The sequence below is a fragment of the Dermacentor andersoni genome, chromosome 4, assembly GCF_023375885.2.
Source record: "Dermacentor andersoni chromosome 4, qqDerAnde1_hic_scaffold, whole genome shotgun sequence".
Taxonomy (NCBI): Eukaryota; Metazoa; Arthropoda; class Arachnida; order Ixodida; family Ixodidae; genus Dermacentor; species Dermacentor andersoni.
In genome coordinates, this window is record NC_092817.1 from 7,942,043 (window position 1) to 7,961,622 (window position 19,580).

General features: G+C 46.1%; 1 protein-coding gene across 5 annotated transcripts in view; it reads left to right on the plus strand.

Annotated features, from left to right (window-relative positions):
- Nucleotides 1-19,580, plus strand: part of LOC126535934 (uncharacterized) — a 169,006-nt gene that overhangs the window by 25,602 nt on the left and 123,824 nt on the right. For 4 of the 5 annotated variants that reach the window (XM_055073355.2, XM_055073356.2, XM_055073354.2 and 1 more), the window contains exons 3-6: nucleotides 1,439-1,910; nucleotides 2,335-2,562; nucleotides 4,348-4,626; nucleotides 16,735-17,058. In XM_055073355.2, coding sequence (XP_054929330.1) covers nucleotides 1,439-1,910; nucleotides 2,335-2,562; nucleotides 4,348-4,626; nucleotides 16,735-17,058 — 1,303 coding nt within the window. The remainder of the gene's footprint in view (nucleotides 1-1,438; nucleotides 1,911-2,334; nucleotides 2,563-4,347; nucleotides 4,627-16,734; nucleotides 17,059-19,580) is intronic. The other variant, XM_072287733.1, reaches the window with a different exon arrangement.

The window sequence follows — 19,580 nt, forward strand, 5'->3', positions numbered from 1 at the left end:
GAATTGCGCATATCAGCGAGGAACGGGGCACTGTGGCATGCCTACAGAGCTAATATCGGCGCATGTGGTGCATTGTAATGATAGAGGATTTGGAAGGGGTTAGGAGCAGGATTATTATTACTTCCCATGCCAAGAAAGCTAAAAAAGGCAGCATGTTAGCATTCCTTAACATCCCTGGTACACGTGAGGTTTTTACGCATTCTGTATAAATATTTGTAAGCTTTACGCATGCAATACCCTTCCCTCTTTTTCAAATCTGCTTTCTTTCCGTAGTTTCATCTTGCAAAGCTCATATAACTCTATCCGCATGTACTTATACTCAGTACTACCATATCAATAACTTGAACGCAGCTGTAGCTGCTCTCGCATGTTCTTACTGTATCATCGAAATTGCTGATGACATATCACCCTCTGCACCTCGCCGAACCTTGTTACAACGAATGCAGCTATATGCTCAAATCTCGTTACAACGAAGTAAATGAAATTCCTATTGAAATCCCCATAGGAGTCCATGCCTTCTCGATCACACAGCGGAGCGCTATGTTGTGTAACACGTGATGCTGAACTACGACAAGCCAAGTAGAAAGCGGACGTGATGGACCATAACAATACAATAGAAGGAAGCTATCTAAAGGCTGTCTCGTCAGGTGCAAATTAGCGTGTTGCACACGCCGGTATTCTTTTGTTGTTTTATTCAGATTTCATCGCATGCGTGGCTGTGTGGTGGTTCCGCGGGCCGCAAAGCCGTCTTATTTCCATGTTCACTAGAATGCACCCCATTGGGCACATATTTCAGTAAGTGGTAATAACGGATATAATGAAGTAACAGATGTGACGAAGTAATTTCCTCTCCCCCTTCAACTTCGTTATTATGAGGTTTGAGTGTATTGAATTTATGGTTATACTGAACTCTTGCAGATATTTTACAAAATTCATGTGCATTTAGGACTCCTTTTAACGAACTTGCATAAGTGCTTTGTGCATATACAGGCTTATCTTGACCCACAACAATAATCGCCATCTGCCTTGCTTGCGTTTCCTTTCTTGAAAACTCTGCAATCGCCACTTTCCTGTCAAGAATGCTGTATCACGCTGATGACGTGCATGTCATTTATGGCCTGGATGTACTGGGTGTGCAGTGTTAAAGGAAAGAAAGGTGTATACCGATTATTATTGTTGGACGAGATAAGCCCGAAAGGGTGCAAACATTTTTAAGAGTGCATGATTCAGGCTTTCCTACACAATAATTCTCTTTCCCTCATTTTGTGCTCTGCAACAACATGATGGGAAAATTGCGCCGATAAGGTGTTGCTCATCATAAACATGTTTCAATCATGTCTGGTTCTATGTGCCTTAGCTGCTAAAAGCGATATTGCAGTGGGAGTCTCAGAGCTACAGAATGCTATCCATGCTTTTAGTGATGAATCATTGGGTGCAGGTTCCTCTGCCGGGAGTGGGCATTTTCCAAGCTGGTCCACTGCCTTGACCAGCGACCCGCGTCTAAGACATGTGGTGCGCTTGTGGTTGGTGGGCCGGGCTGTGGCAAGACGGCCTTTTTCCAGGAGATTGCACAACCCACAGTGGCCGACCCAGAGGTGCACCAGCATGTGCTTAGCCGGCGCCTGCTGGCGCACCACTTTTGCCAGGCTCATGACACACGCACCCTGGCCGTGGCCTCGTTTGTGCTGGGCCTAGTGCGTCAGCTGTGCCGGTGTGAACAAGCAGGCCTGCTGGATGGTTACCGGGACCGGCTGCGTGAGGCTGAAGCTGCCCTTGAGCCTGCGATGTGCGCACGCTGGCCTGATGAAGCATTTAAAAAGGCCGTGCTGTTTCCGCTGCTCGAGATTGAGCCACCTGAGCATCCATGTCTGCTGCTTGTAGACTCAGTCGACGAGTCACTCCTTGTCCAGGTATGCACATCTGGCTCTGATGAAGCCTCGTGTGCTTCAGTCTCCAGCCAAAGATAGGATGCCAGCACTGTACTGTGCCATATTGTGGAGGCGCTGGGTCCCCTTTCGTGTGCCAATTTAGTATTAGCTATCTCTTCCTTGTAGTTTTTGCCAACTCACAGGTGCCATCAAGAAAGCATACATGAAAGAATTATCCAATTAAAAAGGAAAGATGTTTTGAGATTTGCCTTCAGGAAGGTACAGCTGCTCGATGAAGTTGTTAATACTAAGGATAAGAGGATGACATGGTCATGGGTTAAAAGAGGTTGTGATATTATTATTATATTTATAAAATATAATTTATAAAATTTAAAGGCTTTGTGAAACGTAATATAACAAAAGGTACATTAGATCATGTCCCAATGGAGTATGTCTTCATTTTCAGGTGAACACCTCTGGTATGACAGGCAATGGCAGTCATCGCCGCCATCGCCGCCACCATCACCACCATGGGGGTGAACAGAGGCACTGCTCTTCCTCTGAGGGTGGCAGCCGCACAATTGCCGAACTGCTGGCTGCCCACCAGCAGCTCTTCCCACAGTGGCTGTTGCTCGTCTGCTCAGCGCGTAGGCAGAGCAAGACCATCACACGGATGTTTACTGGCTTCAGAAAGGTGCGTGCAATGAAGAAAATGCCAGACACTTTTATGCTGCCCAGGTAGTGTGTACAACAAAACATATTTCATAGGAAATGCCAAGGCACATGTACAAAGTTTTGGGACGTTGGCCATGTGAAGTTTAATATTTCCAAAGAGCAGTTTTGACAAATAGTATGTCATTTTGTGTGTTATAGTATTCCCCTAGTTACAATATATACACCCGGGCCAGGATAACATAAAACTATTCCAGTCTGTTTTTATTTCAAATCATCAGCCTCCTGTGATTGGTCAAAATGGCTCAGGTTCCACCCATATAGACATAGAGCTCACCCATATGGGATAAGCCCAAGCCATTTTGACCTATCATGGAGGGCTAATGGCAGAACTTGAAATAAAAACAAATTGGAATAGCTTTGTGTTATACCGGCCTAGTTCTTGCCAGATAATGGAAGCAAGGCATCATTAGGTGAAGTGATTCCTTGGAAGGGAAATTAGCCGGGGATAGCCAAGTAGTGTGATGGCTGTGATACTCCAAAGAAATAGCTGACTTGCTTGCCTTGAGGGGAAGCACTTACATTGCCCACAGCCCCTTAGCAGTCACCATATTCCTCTGTTCAGTGCACATCATCATTGATGGATGAGATGTTTTACTCCTGGTGCTGCACTCAACATACTCGAGCAAATAAAGTACTGGTCAAGCTGGTAAAATTGAAGTTTTAAGTACGGTGTTGGACAAATGGGAATGTATGTAAGAAGACATAGGAAATAATGCAGTCTTTGTATGCATTCTTTTGTGCGTCACTTTTTTGCTAGCACATTATATGGTACTTAAGGACGCAACATATGACACATTTAAGCCACATGCACAAAGTGACAGACTCAGTGGTCAGTAAAAAAAAATTAAAAGACGAGAAGGAAGACAAGAAGAGAAAACATGTCTTCAGCTTCAGGGGCATGCTAAAGGATAAATGCCATAATCAGACAATTGTGAGCTATGGCTATTGCTTGAAAATCTTCCTAGGGAAAGCCAAAAATAGGGTGTTTTCGACAGGAGATGATGTGTGTGCAAAGTATTCACTGTCCCCTAAGCCCAGACAAGACGGACGCTGCCACTAAAGGGGTTGCTGTTGGGGTCACCATAGGGGTCAGGCACGTCAGTGCAGACTGGTCAAGTTCGAATTATTTGGTGAAGGTAAATTTTAAGATCGAAATCATGAAAGTTTGAGCCCATAGAAATGCATGGGCGTCAGCCGGGACCTTTGGTTGGGGTCATATTGACCGAAGTGTTGAATTAATGGAAGTCTACTTTATGTCATAAGGTTAGTGGCAAAGACAGATATCAAGATAACTCTCCATTGTGACATTATCATTTCTAGCGTCATTGTCCTTTTTGCATTTATTTTGTCCTTATTTCTGTATTGCTGTGTAACACAGAGAAATGTAGTAGCTGAGGTACTCTTTACCTCAAGCTCTCTTCTGCAGCTCATGTATAACAGGTTTGTTTATTCACAATATGTAGTCACGTGAGGATGATATAGAAAAATAGGTGACCATGCACAAATGTGATTGTCATATACACGTTCACAAAAGGAAGAGAAAAGAAAGTGCGAAAGAACAAGGAAAGGGAAACCCACATAACATTTCACAGTCATGTCATCATGGAAGGGCATTGTAGAGTGAAACAAGGCACGACAGACTGCTTTTTGTGGTGTGACGGGTGATCACAGTCTCAGCACTTGTCCTGTGTTGTGTCTCCAGCTGCTATGTCAGCGAGGTGGCTTTGGGATGTGGTTCATGCAGATCAGCCTGGATGACCTTCGCAAGGCGTCTGTAGTGCGCGACATGCAGCAGTACATATTGGCACGGCTGGATGGTGAGGAAGCACTACGACAGCAGTTGGGTGCCCGTGACACGGCAGAGGCCCTTAACCAGCTGCACATCAAGAGCAATGGATGCCTGCTGTACCTTGAGTGTCTGCTTGATGGTGTTGCCCAGCGGTGGGTGACGCTGCGTGAGATACGGCACATTCCAGGTACCCTCAATGGCCTCTACCTGTGGCTGTGTCAGCGCCTCTTCCAGGCAAGTATCTTGTCACATCATGAGGATCTGACCATTGTGAACGTTGTGAAGCAGGCTGTACCACTGGCCTGTAAATAGGAACCTTGAATAACCTTTTGCCAACTGACCCAGCACTGCTCCACTGCAATTCACTGTGTTTGTGGCGCAAAGCAGGTGGCTACTTTCATTAGCCACTCATAGCTTGTGTGAGAACAGCTCAATTGTAACAAAGATGTGAAGAAGGGCACTAATCGGTAGTGCTGCTGCGGCCTTAGGGGCCTGCATGAAGCTAACCCATATAGCCTTGCTGGAGCAGTGTAGCTCCTTGTCTTTTGCCGAGACATATAAGCATAGACATAATGGGTGGCACAGGTGTGAGCAGCAGGGCTGCTAGCAACATTATGCGATACCGAGTTTTATGAAAGCTTTATGAACTTTTATGGCAATAACCGACTGTCATTTACCTTGTCTACTGATCTATCTTTATCACGTTAGCAATGATATAATTAACACAACACTATTTTAATGGAATTGGCATTCATTGCCTACTTGGTATATGGGCCGTCTACGCCGATCCGTATACCCAAGTTATCTACTAGCTTAAGTCATTAGGTATGCGCTCGGAAGTCGTGATCCTACCCTGGTCGTTCCATTGTCGTGATTCCAGCATTCTCCTCCGACTGTCGTCATGGTGTCATTGTTCCATTGTCATCATTTTAGAAATGTCATCTGAGTGTTGTCATGCTGTCATCACCATACTACCTTCATTGTTCCATTGACGTCATTCCATGTAATCATGCTGTCATCATTCATTTGTGATTATGCCATGGTTGTCATGACATTATTGTCATTGCGTCATTGTCATACAGTGGTCGTCATGCATTCATTGTCATACCTTTGTTGTCATGCTGTTGTGGTCCTTGCATTATCATTCCAGCTTTGTCATCTGATTCTCGTCATACAGTACTTGTCATACAGTCATCACATCATTGTCATCATATACTCGTGGTTATCCCATTGTCCTCGCACTGTCATCATTATACCGTTATGGTCATAATTTCAGAATTATCCTCCCATTGTTGTCATGCCGTTGTCATACTGCCTTCGTTGTTTCATTGACGTTATTACTTCTTTTCCTTCTTTGTCGTTTCATTGTCGTTGTACAGTCGTCGTCATGCTATCACGGTCATGTCCGGTCCTGGCGAGTGAGTGTCATAACAAAGGGAAGTATCCCGGAGACAGTGCATATTGCATTTAGCCAAAGCAATGGAAATTTCAGGATGACCACTACAGATTCTAAATAAAGCTGTCTTCAGCAGTACGGTGTGTTGCTACATTTCTTGAATGATAATCTCACCAACGTCGACAGCCATCGTGAGATAGGGTCTGCTAATATATTTTTTATTTTGTGTGTGTAGCACAAGAACATTTCTAGTGTGTATTGTAGATCATAATGTCACAAGATATCATTGCCTGTGCTCTACTAGTGTATCTGCCATGCTTTCCTTTTTTTTTACTGTAGTTTCCTTCTGTTATTGCACTTTGTATGCCAATATGCTGTCCCTATTTTATATGAAGCCTTGCAGCTGACCTTGACAGGTCCCCCGACAAGCCTTGGTTCATTTTGCACACCTATGTTGCTCCTTTGTTCAGGTGTCCTGTTGCGCACATGGCCATCGCATATCACATCAAACTGCAATCTGGTATATGATGTGAACAGAAAATAAATGTGATTTGTGTATTTGGTGTTTACATGCCTGCCCCTGTTTGTGACACTGGCATGGTTCACTCTGAAATGCCTGGATTTGTGGTGCATGTTTTGTATTAGGGGGAGCAGTGATGCAGCGCCTCACTTCAAGTAAACGTGTGTAAGCAGTGTACCGTATACAGTTGCCAATGGATTTTTCAGACTCCAAGAATTCGAACTTGATAGATATTCCGGACTTAACAAATGCACCGTCAGGGTTCCCATAGAGCTAATGTATTTGTGCGACCAATTTTTTTGGACAAACTTAGGTCCCAAAGCTTGATTTTCCAAACTAAATCGCTCATTCTGAGCCATGCTACCCAATCTTGGATGTCGCCATATTAGATATTCCACTGTATTGGTCAAGCTTCGTTCCTAGTGACCCACTTTATAGTCTCCAAGGTTAGGAGGCGCATGCTATCAATAGAGAGCGTACACTATCCTCAGGTCTCGAAGGCCATACCCACTCTTCCTTCGCTGACAAAACACTCCAGGAGACGCCGTTTTCTCGGTCAGCACTATCATCATAATCACCTAGTGTGGAATCCTCTTTTTCGTTTCTTTCTTTCTTCTTTTCTTTTTAAGTTTTGGTCACCATTCTGCACATGGTGTGTCCACAGAGCAAGTGTGTCTCGGAGGCATTGCATCTTTATGTGTGTTTGTGTGGCTTCGCATTTGTGTGCTTGGCGCCACCTCCTGTGCCTTCGCGAGAGAGAAGTTGTGCGAAGAAATATGGCTTGTTTTAGATCTCTATGGCGATCTTCATTGGCGGAGATTGCCAACATGGTGGCGCTCTTGGCGACTGTATACGGACGCGATGTTACTCTTGCACAAATTTAAAGAAATCTTATCTCCTCCAAGTGTAGTATGAGGCAGGGCATTATTAAAGATTTTTTAATGCCTCTCTAAGCTGTGGGGTTCTCTCATCCGTGCTCTTGGGACAAAGGAACGACAACACAGTAGTGCAAACAATCACAAGGGCATTTATTGCACCTTTCATAGATCAATGCCTGCTAGCCGAGTTGCTATCCACAAAACATGCCGTGGGCGCGCGACAAATCTAGAAGTCCGACTCACCGCGACCGGATAGCGAGCGAATATGTTCGCCCCATGCTGGATCCCAACGCCTGGTCGTTCGCGCGTACGGTCACGTGAACGGTGGTGCGTTCGAAGGTGGCCACGCGAGACGGTCTCGCAGAAGCATGGATCGGCGCACGCGCGGCACGTCCGCACTGCTTGCTGTCCCGAACTAAAGAAGGAACGCCTTGTCTTTCCCGCACCCAAGTAACGGGGTGCAGCAGCGCAACACTCGCGCCATCTCTCGCACTGCGCTTGTACCACTCCGACCGCCGCGGGCGCCAGGCCACGCGGCAAAGCCGCACTGCAAATGGGAGTCTTGCGGGAAAAACAACATATCAGGGGACGCGTGAGAAGCGCACATCCCCACAAAGCCTAATAAATTTTTAGACAGAAATTTTTTGGACTTCGATTTTTCGGACTATTTTTCAGTCCTTGTGAGGTCCAAAAAATTAGTCGGCGACTGTATATATATAATATTTTTCTACACTTTTCATTGAGGGCGGCTGGTAGTGCATAGTCAGACTTCTTTAGGGGCCCTCGAACACTTCAAGCCACCGTTTTTTGGTCGCAGATTGTGTAGATTCACAGTTGGAGAGATAAATGTGACAAGAATGGCAGGGAAGGGGCACGCAGTATGCGTCTGAAGTTATTCAGCTGAGAAATTTCAAAATACAAGAACAAGAAAATCCTCGCCCTCTACTCAACTTTTGCATGGCTTTCTGTCCCCATTCTTCTCACCAACTGTTGTAACCCCTCGCTGCTGATAGTAAGAACCCGAAGTGCCTACGTAGCGGAAGTTCACAACTGCCTGCATGTTCCGGTTACTCTGGTGTGCTGATGGTGCTGGTCGAACAACCTGGTACTGCGCAACGTCTCTTTTATTCAGTTCAGCATTAGTTCAATGCAGCACTGCGATCAACAAAAAGTGTGGGGCAATAAAGATGGACCAAGGTGTGAAACCTGTACCACAAGAAATACGTGTAAAATGAGGCAGTGAGGCAACAAGGCTGCTCATGAGTGCATAAAAGCAAGAAGAGAAGCTCTTGTGCTTAGGTTAGTACACTCTATCAGAAGTATGCCACCATACCAGAGGCGAAACAACAACCAGCGCCCTTACCCAGTTTTGTGGTTGTAGTGATTTCTTTTTACGGTCATATCTGTGTGCGTCAATATAAACATCACGCCAAACAAATATAACGTCAATTCTTAATTTATTACATTCTTGCTTCAATGCAGTGCTTATCTGCGAGTTAATTTTTAATCCGTCATGGAGCACCGAGTTCCGACATCAATGATGGCTCTGATAAGCGCCACTGGGTGATGATGCAGCTGGCAGCAATGTAGTGATTTGTTTGCGGGATTAAAGTAATAAATATTTCGCTGCTTTGAGCTACGCCAGGAGCATCTCCAACCGAAAGATGGTGTTTTGAAAGGTGTGCGAGGGACCCAGAAACGAACTTGACAATTTACAAACGTACCAAGTTGTTAAAGTGGGCCCTCCTGATCATTAAGTGACACGTTTAAGCACTCCGCGTAAAGCATGTAATTTATTATAAGGTATTAAAAATGTGCTCCACTACGATTGCAGTGGTGCCACTCTCCTGAGCTTTCAACCACCCCGCAACAATCTACGTAGCTGGTGGACGTTATGTCAGTTTTGCGAGCTGTCCGGTTGACTACCTAGGTTGCTTCATCGATTATTTTCCAACTTTAAGGGGAACAAATGTTGTTCGTAATAGGTGGAATGTTGGTTAATTCGTTTCTATAACAAAGAAATTTATCACTATTGCAACAATTTATCACTACACTCAAGCACTTCCAGCACGCAGCAAATGTCATCTGCTTGTGTTACAACGTGTTCCGTGTTGATAGAAGCTGTGCAGTCAGTGTTGTCCTCGAGGTTTCTTTTCGTGACTACCATGAGTCACCCTTGTTGCATTGTGGGTATCCAGCCTAGCAACTGGTGACATGTCAAGCTGCGGCTTCATGTCCCACTGCAGTGCGACAGGTGAGCGGAGTGGCTGCAGTGAATCAGGCTGTCGGTATCTGATCGGCACCAGGATCCATGTGTCTGTGGCCGTCACTTCACGCCGGAAAATTACTGCCACGATAGAGAGGAACTGAATACTGGCATGTGCAATTCAAAGACAGGACAGAAGATACACACAGAGACACAGGACAAGTGATAACCCGCAACTAATTTTTATTCTGAAGACTTCGTCTACTTAAGTAGACAGCATACCAGGATTGCGCAAGCGCACTGTCCATCAAGCCAACCATTGCATCATAGCAAGAAGCGTATAGATTACATCATCATTTCTGAAGACTGCATTTCTTTGCTACGCAAAACAACTGACATATCGCTAACACAGGCACTTCCGTTCTTTCTAATATGATTTCTCCATGATTTCCATGATTTCTCTGGCCAAAGCATTGCCACTCCTGCCTAGAATTCGAATACCGGAAAGAATACCAGAAAGAATGATAGAGAGATTTAACATGGCTGGCATTCTGGTAAACACAGGTGAACTGGGCATTGTGCCAGATGGGCAGAGGTGCAAAGGTGAGCGGCCTGCTAGGTGCAGCTGCCTGGTGACACATAGCTCAACTAGACAAACACAAAGTTAATATAGCAGTAACCATGTGTGTTCTACTTTGCTGCTGGTGTTAGTTTTCAGCAGCAGTGTAATCGTGAACACTTTGTCTTTTTAAATGTTTAAAATGTTTTACACTTGGTTACAAAAAGAAAAGAAACGGACATGGGCAGGACATGTAATGAGGAGGGAAGTTAACCGATGGTCATTAAGGGTTATAAACTGGATTCCAAGGGAAGGGAAGCGTAGCAGGAGACAGCGGAAAGTTAGGTGGGCGGATGAGATTAAGAAGTTTGCAGGGACGACATGGTGACAATTAGTACATGACCGGGGTAGTTGGAGAAGTATGAGAGAGGCCTTTGCCCTGCAGTGGGCGTAACCAGGCTGCTGCTGCTGCTGCTGCTGATGATGATGACGACACTTGGTTACAGCAATACAAGTTCTGTGGCTGGCTGGTTGAGTATGGCTAGGGAGAAGGGTAACTTGTAATCACCCGTAGCTGTCTTAATACAAGATGCTTCAATTAAACTGTGGCAAGAATGCTTTTACTGTAGCTGTACCCTACACCTCTGCAAAATTTTTCCAGACTGTTTCAGGGACCTTTTAAGGGAAGCCTAGAGAAAAAAGAAATGATAGAGTATCCTTCAGGTATAACAACATACCAGTGTTGTGGGTGTCATAGCTGGTGTTAGGGAGAAAATAATGTAGGCTGTCACGAATTTTGGTGCTCTGGAAACAGACAGGACTTGGTGTAAACGTAGTAAAGAACATTTATCACATGAAATGACTAAAATAAAAAAAAATGAACCACAGTAAAAGCTTGTTAATTTGAATTCCACGGGGATGCTACGAAAAGTCGAATTATATGAAATTAGAACTAACGAAAGTCAGAGAAAAAGATTGCTCAGTTAAAGCCCATATATAGCCCGACATAACATAAGCGCATGCGTGCAGACGCTACATCACGTTGGCGTGAACAACAACGTCTATAGTTGTTATAGTATAGCGCTGGTGCAGCCAACGTAACTGGACGTGGCCAATGCGGTCCGACATGCCCAACGCTGAGATGGCTCTTGCTCCATCCGTGCATTTGTCACGCTGACTGTGCCGACCCACAATGCATGATGTGGAGAAAAAAGAAATGTTGCAGTTTCTCCCAAAAGGTGTAGCATCAATTGCGATAGCAAATTAGTAGATACCTATGCGAAGTAAGGATAGTAATTTTATCAACTGTATTAACTTGTAAACACTCACTTACTAACTAAATTAACAAGCATGGTGTCGCACACGCACAGGTAAACAAGAACACATCTCGCTCGATGACCGCGGAAACTCGCAGAAAAACGCTGGAGGGAGGAATTGACCTCTGTACATCTCATGCTTCAATGCAAACGAAATATAGGAAGCACGGTGCGTACGAAACTACCGAGACTATGTGCACTCTGCAAAGATTGCAGATCACTTTAAAGATGAAGCGCGCGCGGGCACGCACTTTGGCCACGTCGCAGATTGCTTTCAAGATATGGCGCCTGCATGGCCGCGCGCCGTTAGCTGCAGCTGCCGGAGAAGAACTCCCCCCCCTCCCTTGCTTCACCACTGTGCCTCCTTCCGCCCCGCATTCCTCGCTCGCTCGCTCCTGCGAGATTGAGCTGCATTCGCTGGCTCACCCTCGCAAGCTTTCACTTGCACATGCAGCGTACGTTGCATGGTGACATTTTTATCGCCCTTGGACTTTATACGGAACCTCATGGTGACGCCGACGTCAGAAATGTGCCTGGAGTGTCCATGTGGTTGCTATCGCAATAAAAGGTGTCCACGCTGCTTTGCCGATGGTCGTTGACAGCCGTTCAAAGTGTTCAAAGCGGCGCGCGGGTTGGGGATCGTCCTGCACGTGCTCCGAAGGGAGCAGCCGACGGCACGTGTGTCGAAGTCTAGAGGGGACAGCTTTCGACTGGTGCAGTGCAAGCGACGTGGGGTGACTGGCCACAAGTGACGTGCGCCAAGAATGTCGGACTACAAATGCACTTGCGAAACGCACCACAACCTTCTGTGATATTGGTCTCTAGTGTACTTTCGTAGCTGCACCGGCTGCACGCTGCTGAGCTCCGGTGTACATATAGGTGGCATCGAAACACATAATCCAGCAATGCTCTCCTATGAGTAATAGCACAAGTCTCAAAGGCTATGCTTTTTGGTAATGCTAGCGCCAATAAACATCACGGCCGCCATGTTTCAGACATTACCAGGTGCTGCTTCTTGGCAGAACAACTCATAGAGAAAGAGTGTAGCCTCTAAGATGTAACATGAAAAAAGAAAGAGAAAAAAACAAAACCATGCAGCGCCATGTGCACGTTTTTATCTTGAAGGTCTTGAGAGAGGGAGAGAAGCGCCCTGCAACAGAGGTGTTCGCCATGCCTGGCCAGGCGCAAATGTCTCCCCCTTCAGTCGGGCCTAAACAAAGGGCTGCAGATGGAAAGAGCAAAGCTGCGCAGCCCGTGCAGCAATGCCAGCACCGCTACCGTGCTCCAGCGCACTAGCACTCTCCCCATTCATGATGGCATGGATTTCAAATTATCGGTGGCGTTGCGCATTTCAGTGTGAATTAGCTGGATGCATTACATATTGCTTTCAATACATTGTTGGGTGGACTGCGGCGGTTACTTCGAATTATCTAAAATTTCGAATTAACGTGTTGTGAATTAATGAGCTTTTACTGTGTAATGTAATGCTACACATCACATATCCTATACCTTAATATTCCTAAACTAGCTACATACAGCCAATGTCAGATTTTTCGGATTGCTTAGAGACTGCGAAAACATCAGAAAAATAGGGTAGTCCAAAAAAACGAATGCATGCCTTAACTGCATTCAAGGGCTCAAATCGCCACAGCCACGCTGAAAATAGCTTTAAAGGCCCTAAATTATTATAATAATAATATGAGAAGAGGTTTATTGGCGGCTCCTAATGCAAAGGCGCAGCGACCGGGAACGGCGAGGCAGCCCGAAGCACTGTCCAAAAAGGACGGCAGCAATCAACAGCATGAGCCGAAACCGAGCCGCGCGTTGGCGATGTGGCTCTGCCGCGAGGCGCGTCTTCTTCTTCACAAATATAGTATAATTAAGTATAAATAAAGGCCTGCCAGTACAATTATTAGGTGTCTCGGTGGCGTCTCGTCTTGGCACTCTTGGTATGTGCACTCTAGGTACGTGCAACTGCGATCGGAGTAGAAGTGGAGATGCGCGCTACCTGCCCCCCTTCTAGCACGCCCACATCTCCCCACTCGTCCTCTTGCACACACACAAAGACGGCGTGCCATCTCTTCGCCTCCCTCCCTTGTGCGTGCAAGATGCCGTTGCACCAACCCACCATCCGTCTTGACTCAGCCTTGAATGCTTTCCCTTGCACCTACAGCATACAGTATGCAGCCGTGATTTTATCACACTTAGACTCTACACTGAACCTCATGGTGGACGCTAATGACAATGGCAGAAATTTGCGTGAAGTGTCTGTATAATCTCTATCGCAATGAAACACCTCATCGAACAGCTGGAAGCTTGGTAGCGAACATAGAAACAGCTGTGCCTTAGGACAGCATAAAACTACGACAGCTGCCAGCAGATCGGTATGCAAGAGCGCTGGTTGGAGGCTGTGAGATTATAAAAATGGCCGCTGTGGTGACTTCAATTAATGTTGTTTCAAACCTGCAGCCACAGCAAAAATTCAGAAAAATGTGACTGTTTCAAGTCGTGGCGTATGTCAGCCCAACATGTCATAAGATGTCAGCTTTCATGGTTCTGACACGGTGGTGAGATCAGCCTTCGTTGCGAGTGACAGGGTTGCAAACTCTGCCGAGACCAGAACGGCAGTGGACCAGGCTTGGCCAGGTGGAACGTGCCACTGATATGGACAGGCAGTTGCCTCTGTGGCGCTGAACGGTGGCCGGTGTCAGCAAATGGCATATAGAAAAATGCTTTGTGGTCAACAAAATTCTCTAGTACAACACTTTTGCTTGACAGTATCATAACTGCAGTTATATAATGTTGTCGTGAAGCAAAGGGGGGGGGTAGCTGCTCGACAGGTTCAGAAACCAGTGAAACCTTTATACATGTCGCAATACCTTCAGATCCTCAAAAGAGCTGCTCATTGGACACACTAGTGTCTGGTATCAGCAGGCATCTGTTCACAAGCCAAGCCTACAGTGAACACCACGTTTACTACACCACTCACATGTATCTTCTTTTTGGCCCAAAATTTCATTTTTCAGCTTTCAACCTGTGCTTGTGGCAGGAAAAATTTCTGCCACATGCAAGTGAAAATTGCTGCTGTTTGATGAGTTTATCAAAGTCTTTCGAGAGTTCTGACATGGAAGGAAGCTCTTCAGAAGCTTTTGTTGTTGAGTACATATCTGGGTTCCTTAGTTTTGAAATATTACTTGCTTTTTCTAAAACCAGGGTTTCAATCCAGTTTATCATTGAGGCATCTAGATGGTACTCAACTACTTTAGAATGAGGGCCTAAAGACGTTGCCAGGCTTGCTAGTTAGTCAAATTTGTAGTTTAGAAACCGTGTTTTTAGGCACTTAGCCAGATTAGTAGCAGACACAGAGATGTCTGCCTGGCGGCTGATGTTGCCCAGATGCATGAAGAAGCAACGCAATGTGGGTTGCTGATAGCGTCAGGTAGCCGTAAGCACCAACAGAAGTCCTGCGACAGTGCCCACTTCCTACTTTTGATATGCTTCACTACATGGCAAATATGCTTCACCGCAATACAGTTTGCATTCTTCGCCGCATAATGTGGCTGCACAGTGGCGAAGCTGATCAAAATAACCAACAGCAATTCTTTAAGCTTTTAATATATTGAATAGTAAAGGTGGCTTTCGAATCTAATTGAACAATACCGATTCGAATCGAATAACCGAATTTTTGAATGCTTGCACACCACTAGCTGCCGTCCATCTCCAGGTTTGCTCCTCTCTGGCCCGAGTCTCTGAAGCTATTCCTCCATGACTCCACACCTCAGCTGGAAATACATTTGTCCTGTTCTGAGTCCACAACAATGCCCCAGTCAGCTGCCTTCATTTTTCTCCTTTTCACTTCCTCGTGCTTCATGCATCACATTTCCCTTGTTTTTACAGTTTCTCTCTTCTTTTAGTAAATGTCCCGAACTTTGTTCCGCTGCCCTGCATCATTCTTCGTCTCATACTTTTTTAGCCCGTGTTGAGCCCTGTCATTCATGACATAGACATCAGGTACAGCTGTGGGCGTGCCACCTATTCTTCAGCACTGTCAGTTGACATAGTGCCGGTGGGTTAGCTGATTGGCTGAGGCTCACAAATTCAAGAAATTCACCATTTTGTCACATCAATTTTACCATTTCTTCATTCAAGAGAGAGAAAGCACGAAAAGGAAATGCAGGGAGGTCAACCAGACAAGTATCTGGTTTGCTACCCTAAACTGGGGGTAAGGAAAAGGACGAATAAGAAGATGAAAGAGGCAAAGAATGAACACTGTGCATGCAGAAGAATGCGCAAGAGTAAAAACGGTCCCTAAAGCCAGTGCACTGATAGCCTTTTATGCCAGCGATGGATTTGGCCACGGTCCGAATGTCTTTGACTCAGAAAATGGTGTCAACTCCATCTGGTTTAAGGTTGTCTGCAGAGAGAGGAGTTGGAAGTTGTAGCGAGGACAGGTGCTCAATAGTTTTCTTGCACCCACAGGAGTCGCACATTGGGCTATCGGCCATTCCAATATGGTTTGAGTAAGCATTCACAAAATGCCACTTCAATCAAGGAAATGCAATGAAGGCACAATCAATCCCTATCGGACAGCACAGCGCAAAACCTTTTTTTTTTCACTTTGTTTGTTTGCCTACTTGTGCAAGCTGTATTTCATCCTTTGCATTTTTCCATCATAGCCATCAAATACACTACGGCAAAATTGGTCATGTTCGACAGCCTGCGAACAACGCTAAGCTAAATATCATTATAGCTGTCAAGTGCAGTGCAAACAAAAGCATAATTAAGTGCAACTCCTGGTGTTTTTCACTGTTCCTTTGGTTGCTTGCATCATTTTTTGTGCTTTGTAACTAATTCCTATCTGCTTTTATGCTAGTGAGGCAACAGGCAGCAATTGGAGCATTTACAGTTAGGTACATTTTAGTGTTGTATAGGTGCATTCATACTGTAGATCTTACTCAATTGTGACGCTATATTTTATTGCTCCACTAGCTATACTGTATCGGAAAGGAACTGCAGCACAAGGAACTCCCTTCTTCTCCAAATGTACACATTCCAACATTACAATATCAGCTTAATGTCCAGCATGCTGGACTGGCACCATGATATCTATGGCCCTGTCCCCAGTGAGTGATGTGATTCGGCTAGCATTAGCTGTTGGGACTTCAGAAAGCAATGGTCTGAGCTTTTTAGGTGTTATTCAGGCTCCAACTTTTATTGAGACCTTATATGAAGATGCTAATTCATGATGCAGTAGCCATTATGCATGCAGTGGTTTATGTAACCTGTAACCAGCTAGCATCTAAATAAATGCAAAGGTGGAAAGGCAGGCATGGGCGAAGTGAATCTATCTTTCTATTGTTCTTGTGTCTACTAGATGGCTGTGATTGATCTCCAGCTTACTGAAATGTTCCAGTTTATGTAAGGTAACTGTTTCAACATGTTTTTTTTTTGTCTGTGTCCCATGCAGCGGCGGCAGTTCTTGCGTGTTCAACCGGTTCTGCACGTGCTGCTGGCAGCTGCGCAGCCCCTGACAGCAGACGAGCTGTTTTTGTGCCTGTGGACCCGCAACCAGTTGCTGACGCGCGATGAGTTCAGCCGACGGTTGACGCTGCTCTCACGGCTGCTCGTAGAGCGTGAGGATGGCTGCTTGCTGCTCTTTCACCACAGCTTCGCTGAGTGGCTGCTTGATGTGAAGCATTGCACCCAGAAGTACTTGTGCCACGCGGCCGAAGGGCATGCCATGCTCGCCATGATGCAGACGCTACGAGGCCCGCAGCTGCCACCCACACAGGTGCGGTTGTGTTGTGCCTTGACAACTGTCCCACTTTCCAGGTCAGCTTAATTGGAGCCAGCAAAATAACAAATTTGTCACTTTCTCTATCTGCACAGTTGTTTTGTTCCTTATTTTAAAAATTGATTTATAGGTTACTTTACCTGTGTAAATTTTGCTTTTGTATCCACCATTGTTTCATGTTGTTTTCTGGTTCCTTTCATTACATGATAAGCAAAATTTTTTTCAATTTTGATAGGGAATATCATGATGCCATTAGCTGCAGCATCCAAAGAATAGCACACAAAATTTCATAATCTCACTTCTCATGCTTGTAGAGAACTGCATTGACGTCTTGCTTATTATTTTTCTACAGTGCCTCTTTCACATTTTATGGTACAAACTGAGTGGAACATCAATTTGTTTCGAGGCATAGTTTGTCGAGGCAGAGACAATACTGTAAAACCTCATTAATATGTACCTGCCTAAAACATACAGTTGGGGCGTAGTTGGGACGAATCCTTGACCCTATCTCTATAGAGCTTAACGTAGTGGCTAATGGTATAAGTCGGGGTGGCTCATCACATGCCTACTCGTTAGTGCTTACTATGACCACATTTTCTCGCACGAGGTGAACTGTACCACCGTCCCTCATGGTATGATTGACACTGCCTTTTCAAGAAGCACATGGACCAGCCTACCAGTGATGCAACTTTGGCGTAGTGATCGCCTGCGGAAAAAAAACCAGCCACCTATAGGGGGCACCTGTAAGAGCTATCGCTACTAACCCTATCGCTTCTTCACCTATCTGCTTGGCAGCACGTAGAGTATACAATCGATCTATCGAAATAGTTCTATATATTGATAATTCTAAATATAAAATATGCATATATGAAGCTTATCTGAAACTTCCACAGGTCTCTGACACTTTGCCGGGATCGGGAAAAGCGAGAATTCACCAATTTGCGAAGGCCGTGTCGAATGCACAAAAATTTACCTTGTTTGCAAGTTGCTTGCGCAGTGGAGTGGTTTCATAACAATAACTCTAAAAGCTTGTGTCGCCCGGGCATGAGACCGCGGTACCCCTTGCGAGGGTCGAAGTCCTTGTTGTGAGTTTTTATGCAGGATAAGGTAGAAATAGATGTAGTCTGGAGGAAAGTGAGCCTATATATCTGGATATGCACCATGACACCATCAGTGCACTTGTACTGCGAATCACGCGTGAACGTTACTGAGCGGTGTGTCAGTCACAATGTGCTGTTAAACGATGTGGGGATGCGCGACTCTCACGCGTCCCCTGATATCTCGTTTTCCCGCATAGCTCCTGCAGTGCGGCTTCGCCGCGTGGCCTGGCGCCCGCGGCGGTCGGAGTGGTACAAGCGTAGTGCGAGAGATGGCGCGAGTGTTGCGCTGCAGCGGGGTTACTTGGGTGCGGGAAAGACAAGGCGTTCCCTCTTTGGTTCGGGACAGCAAGCAGTGCGGAAGTGCCGTGCCGCGCGTGCGCCGATCCATGCTTCTGCGAGACCGTCTCGCGTGGCCGCCTTTGAACGTGCCACCGTTCGCGTGACCGTACGCGCAAACGACCAGGCGTTGGGATCCAGCATGGGGCGAACATATTCGCTCGTTATCCGTTCGTGGTGAGTCGGACTTCTGGATTTGTTGTGCGCTCATCGGCATGTTTTGTGTATAACAACTTGGCTAGCAGGCATTGATGTATGAAAGGTGCAATAAATGCCCTTGTGATTGTTCGCACTACTGTGTTGTCGTTCCTTTGTCCCAAGAGTACGGGAGGAGAACCCCGCATCTGGCTGCCCAACGTGGACCTCTTTGGGCATCGGACGATAGAGTTAACAGTTTTGCTTCGTTCGAGACCTTTGTTTGAACTGAAGCGTACGGCTAGCGTGGATTTTGATCGCTAGCGTTGGCGGCGTGCTTTCTTGAGCGAGGCGATGGTGGCTGTAGTGTGTTTCAACTTGTCAACACGCGAAGCCTTTTCGCAAGTGTTTTTTTTAATGACATTCGTCAGTACGAGAGCCACGTGGTCTGCATCCTGGGAGAGTGACGCTTAGCGCCCGCGGAGCTTTGGAAAGCCTGAAGCGAGTGAGTACGGAAGTCTCGTGGGTGGGGCAAATTTCTCATGTAAATAGCTTCTCCTATCTCTTTGACTCTTATGAAGTCGCGGCTCTGCGAGCCGGGTGGCTGCGGGCCACGGGTGCCACTACAGGTTCACTGGTATTGCGGCCTGGCACCGGGCGCTCCGACACCGTCTGGGACGGTGGGTGCCGTCAACTCGGATGCTGTGTGCACTGAGCGGAGTAGGACCACCTCACAGAGCTGACGTCTCCTCGCGGCTGCCTGTTTTGCACTCATTTTGGGTGTTGTTTTTGGATGCCGTTTGTTGTCAGGGTAGCGACGCTTTAGGCCTAAAGCATTATGAAGCTGCCTGTCGCACGTGGAGGGACACAACCTGGTGGACCGTGGCGTTGAGGTGTTGCACTTTGCTTCCCTCATTCTAGTTAGCCTCGCACGAATTGAAATTACTC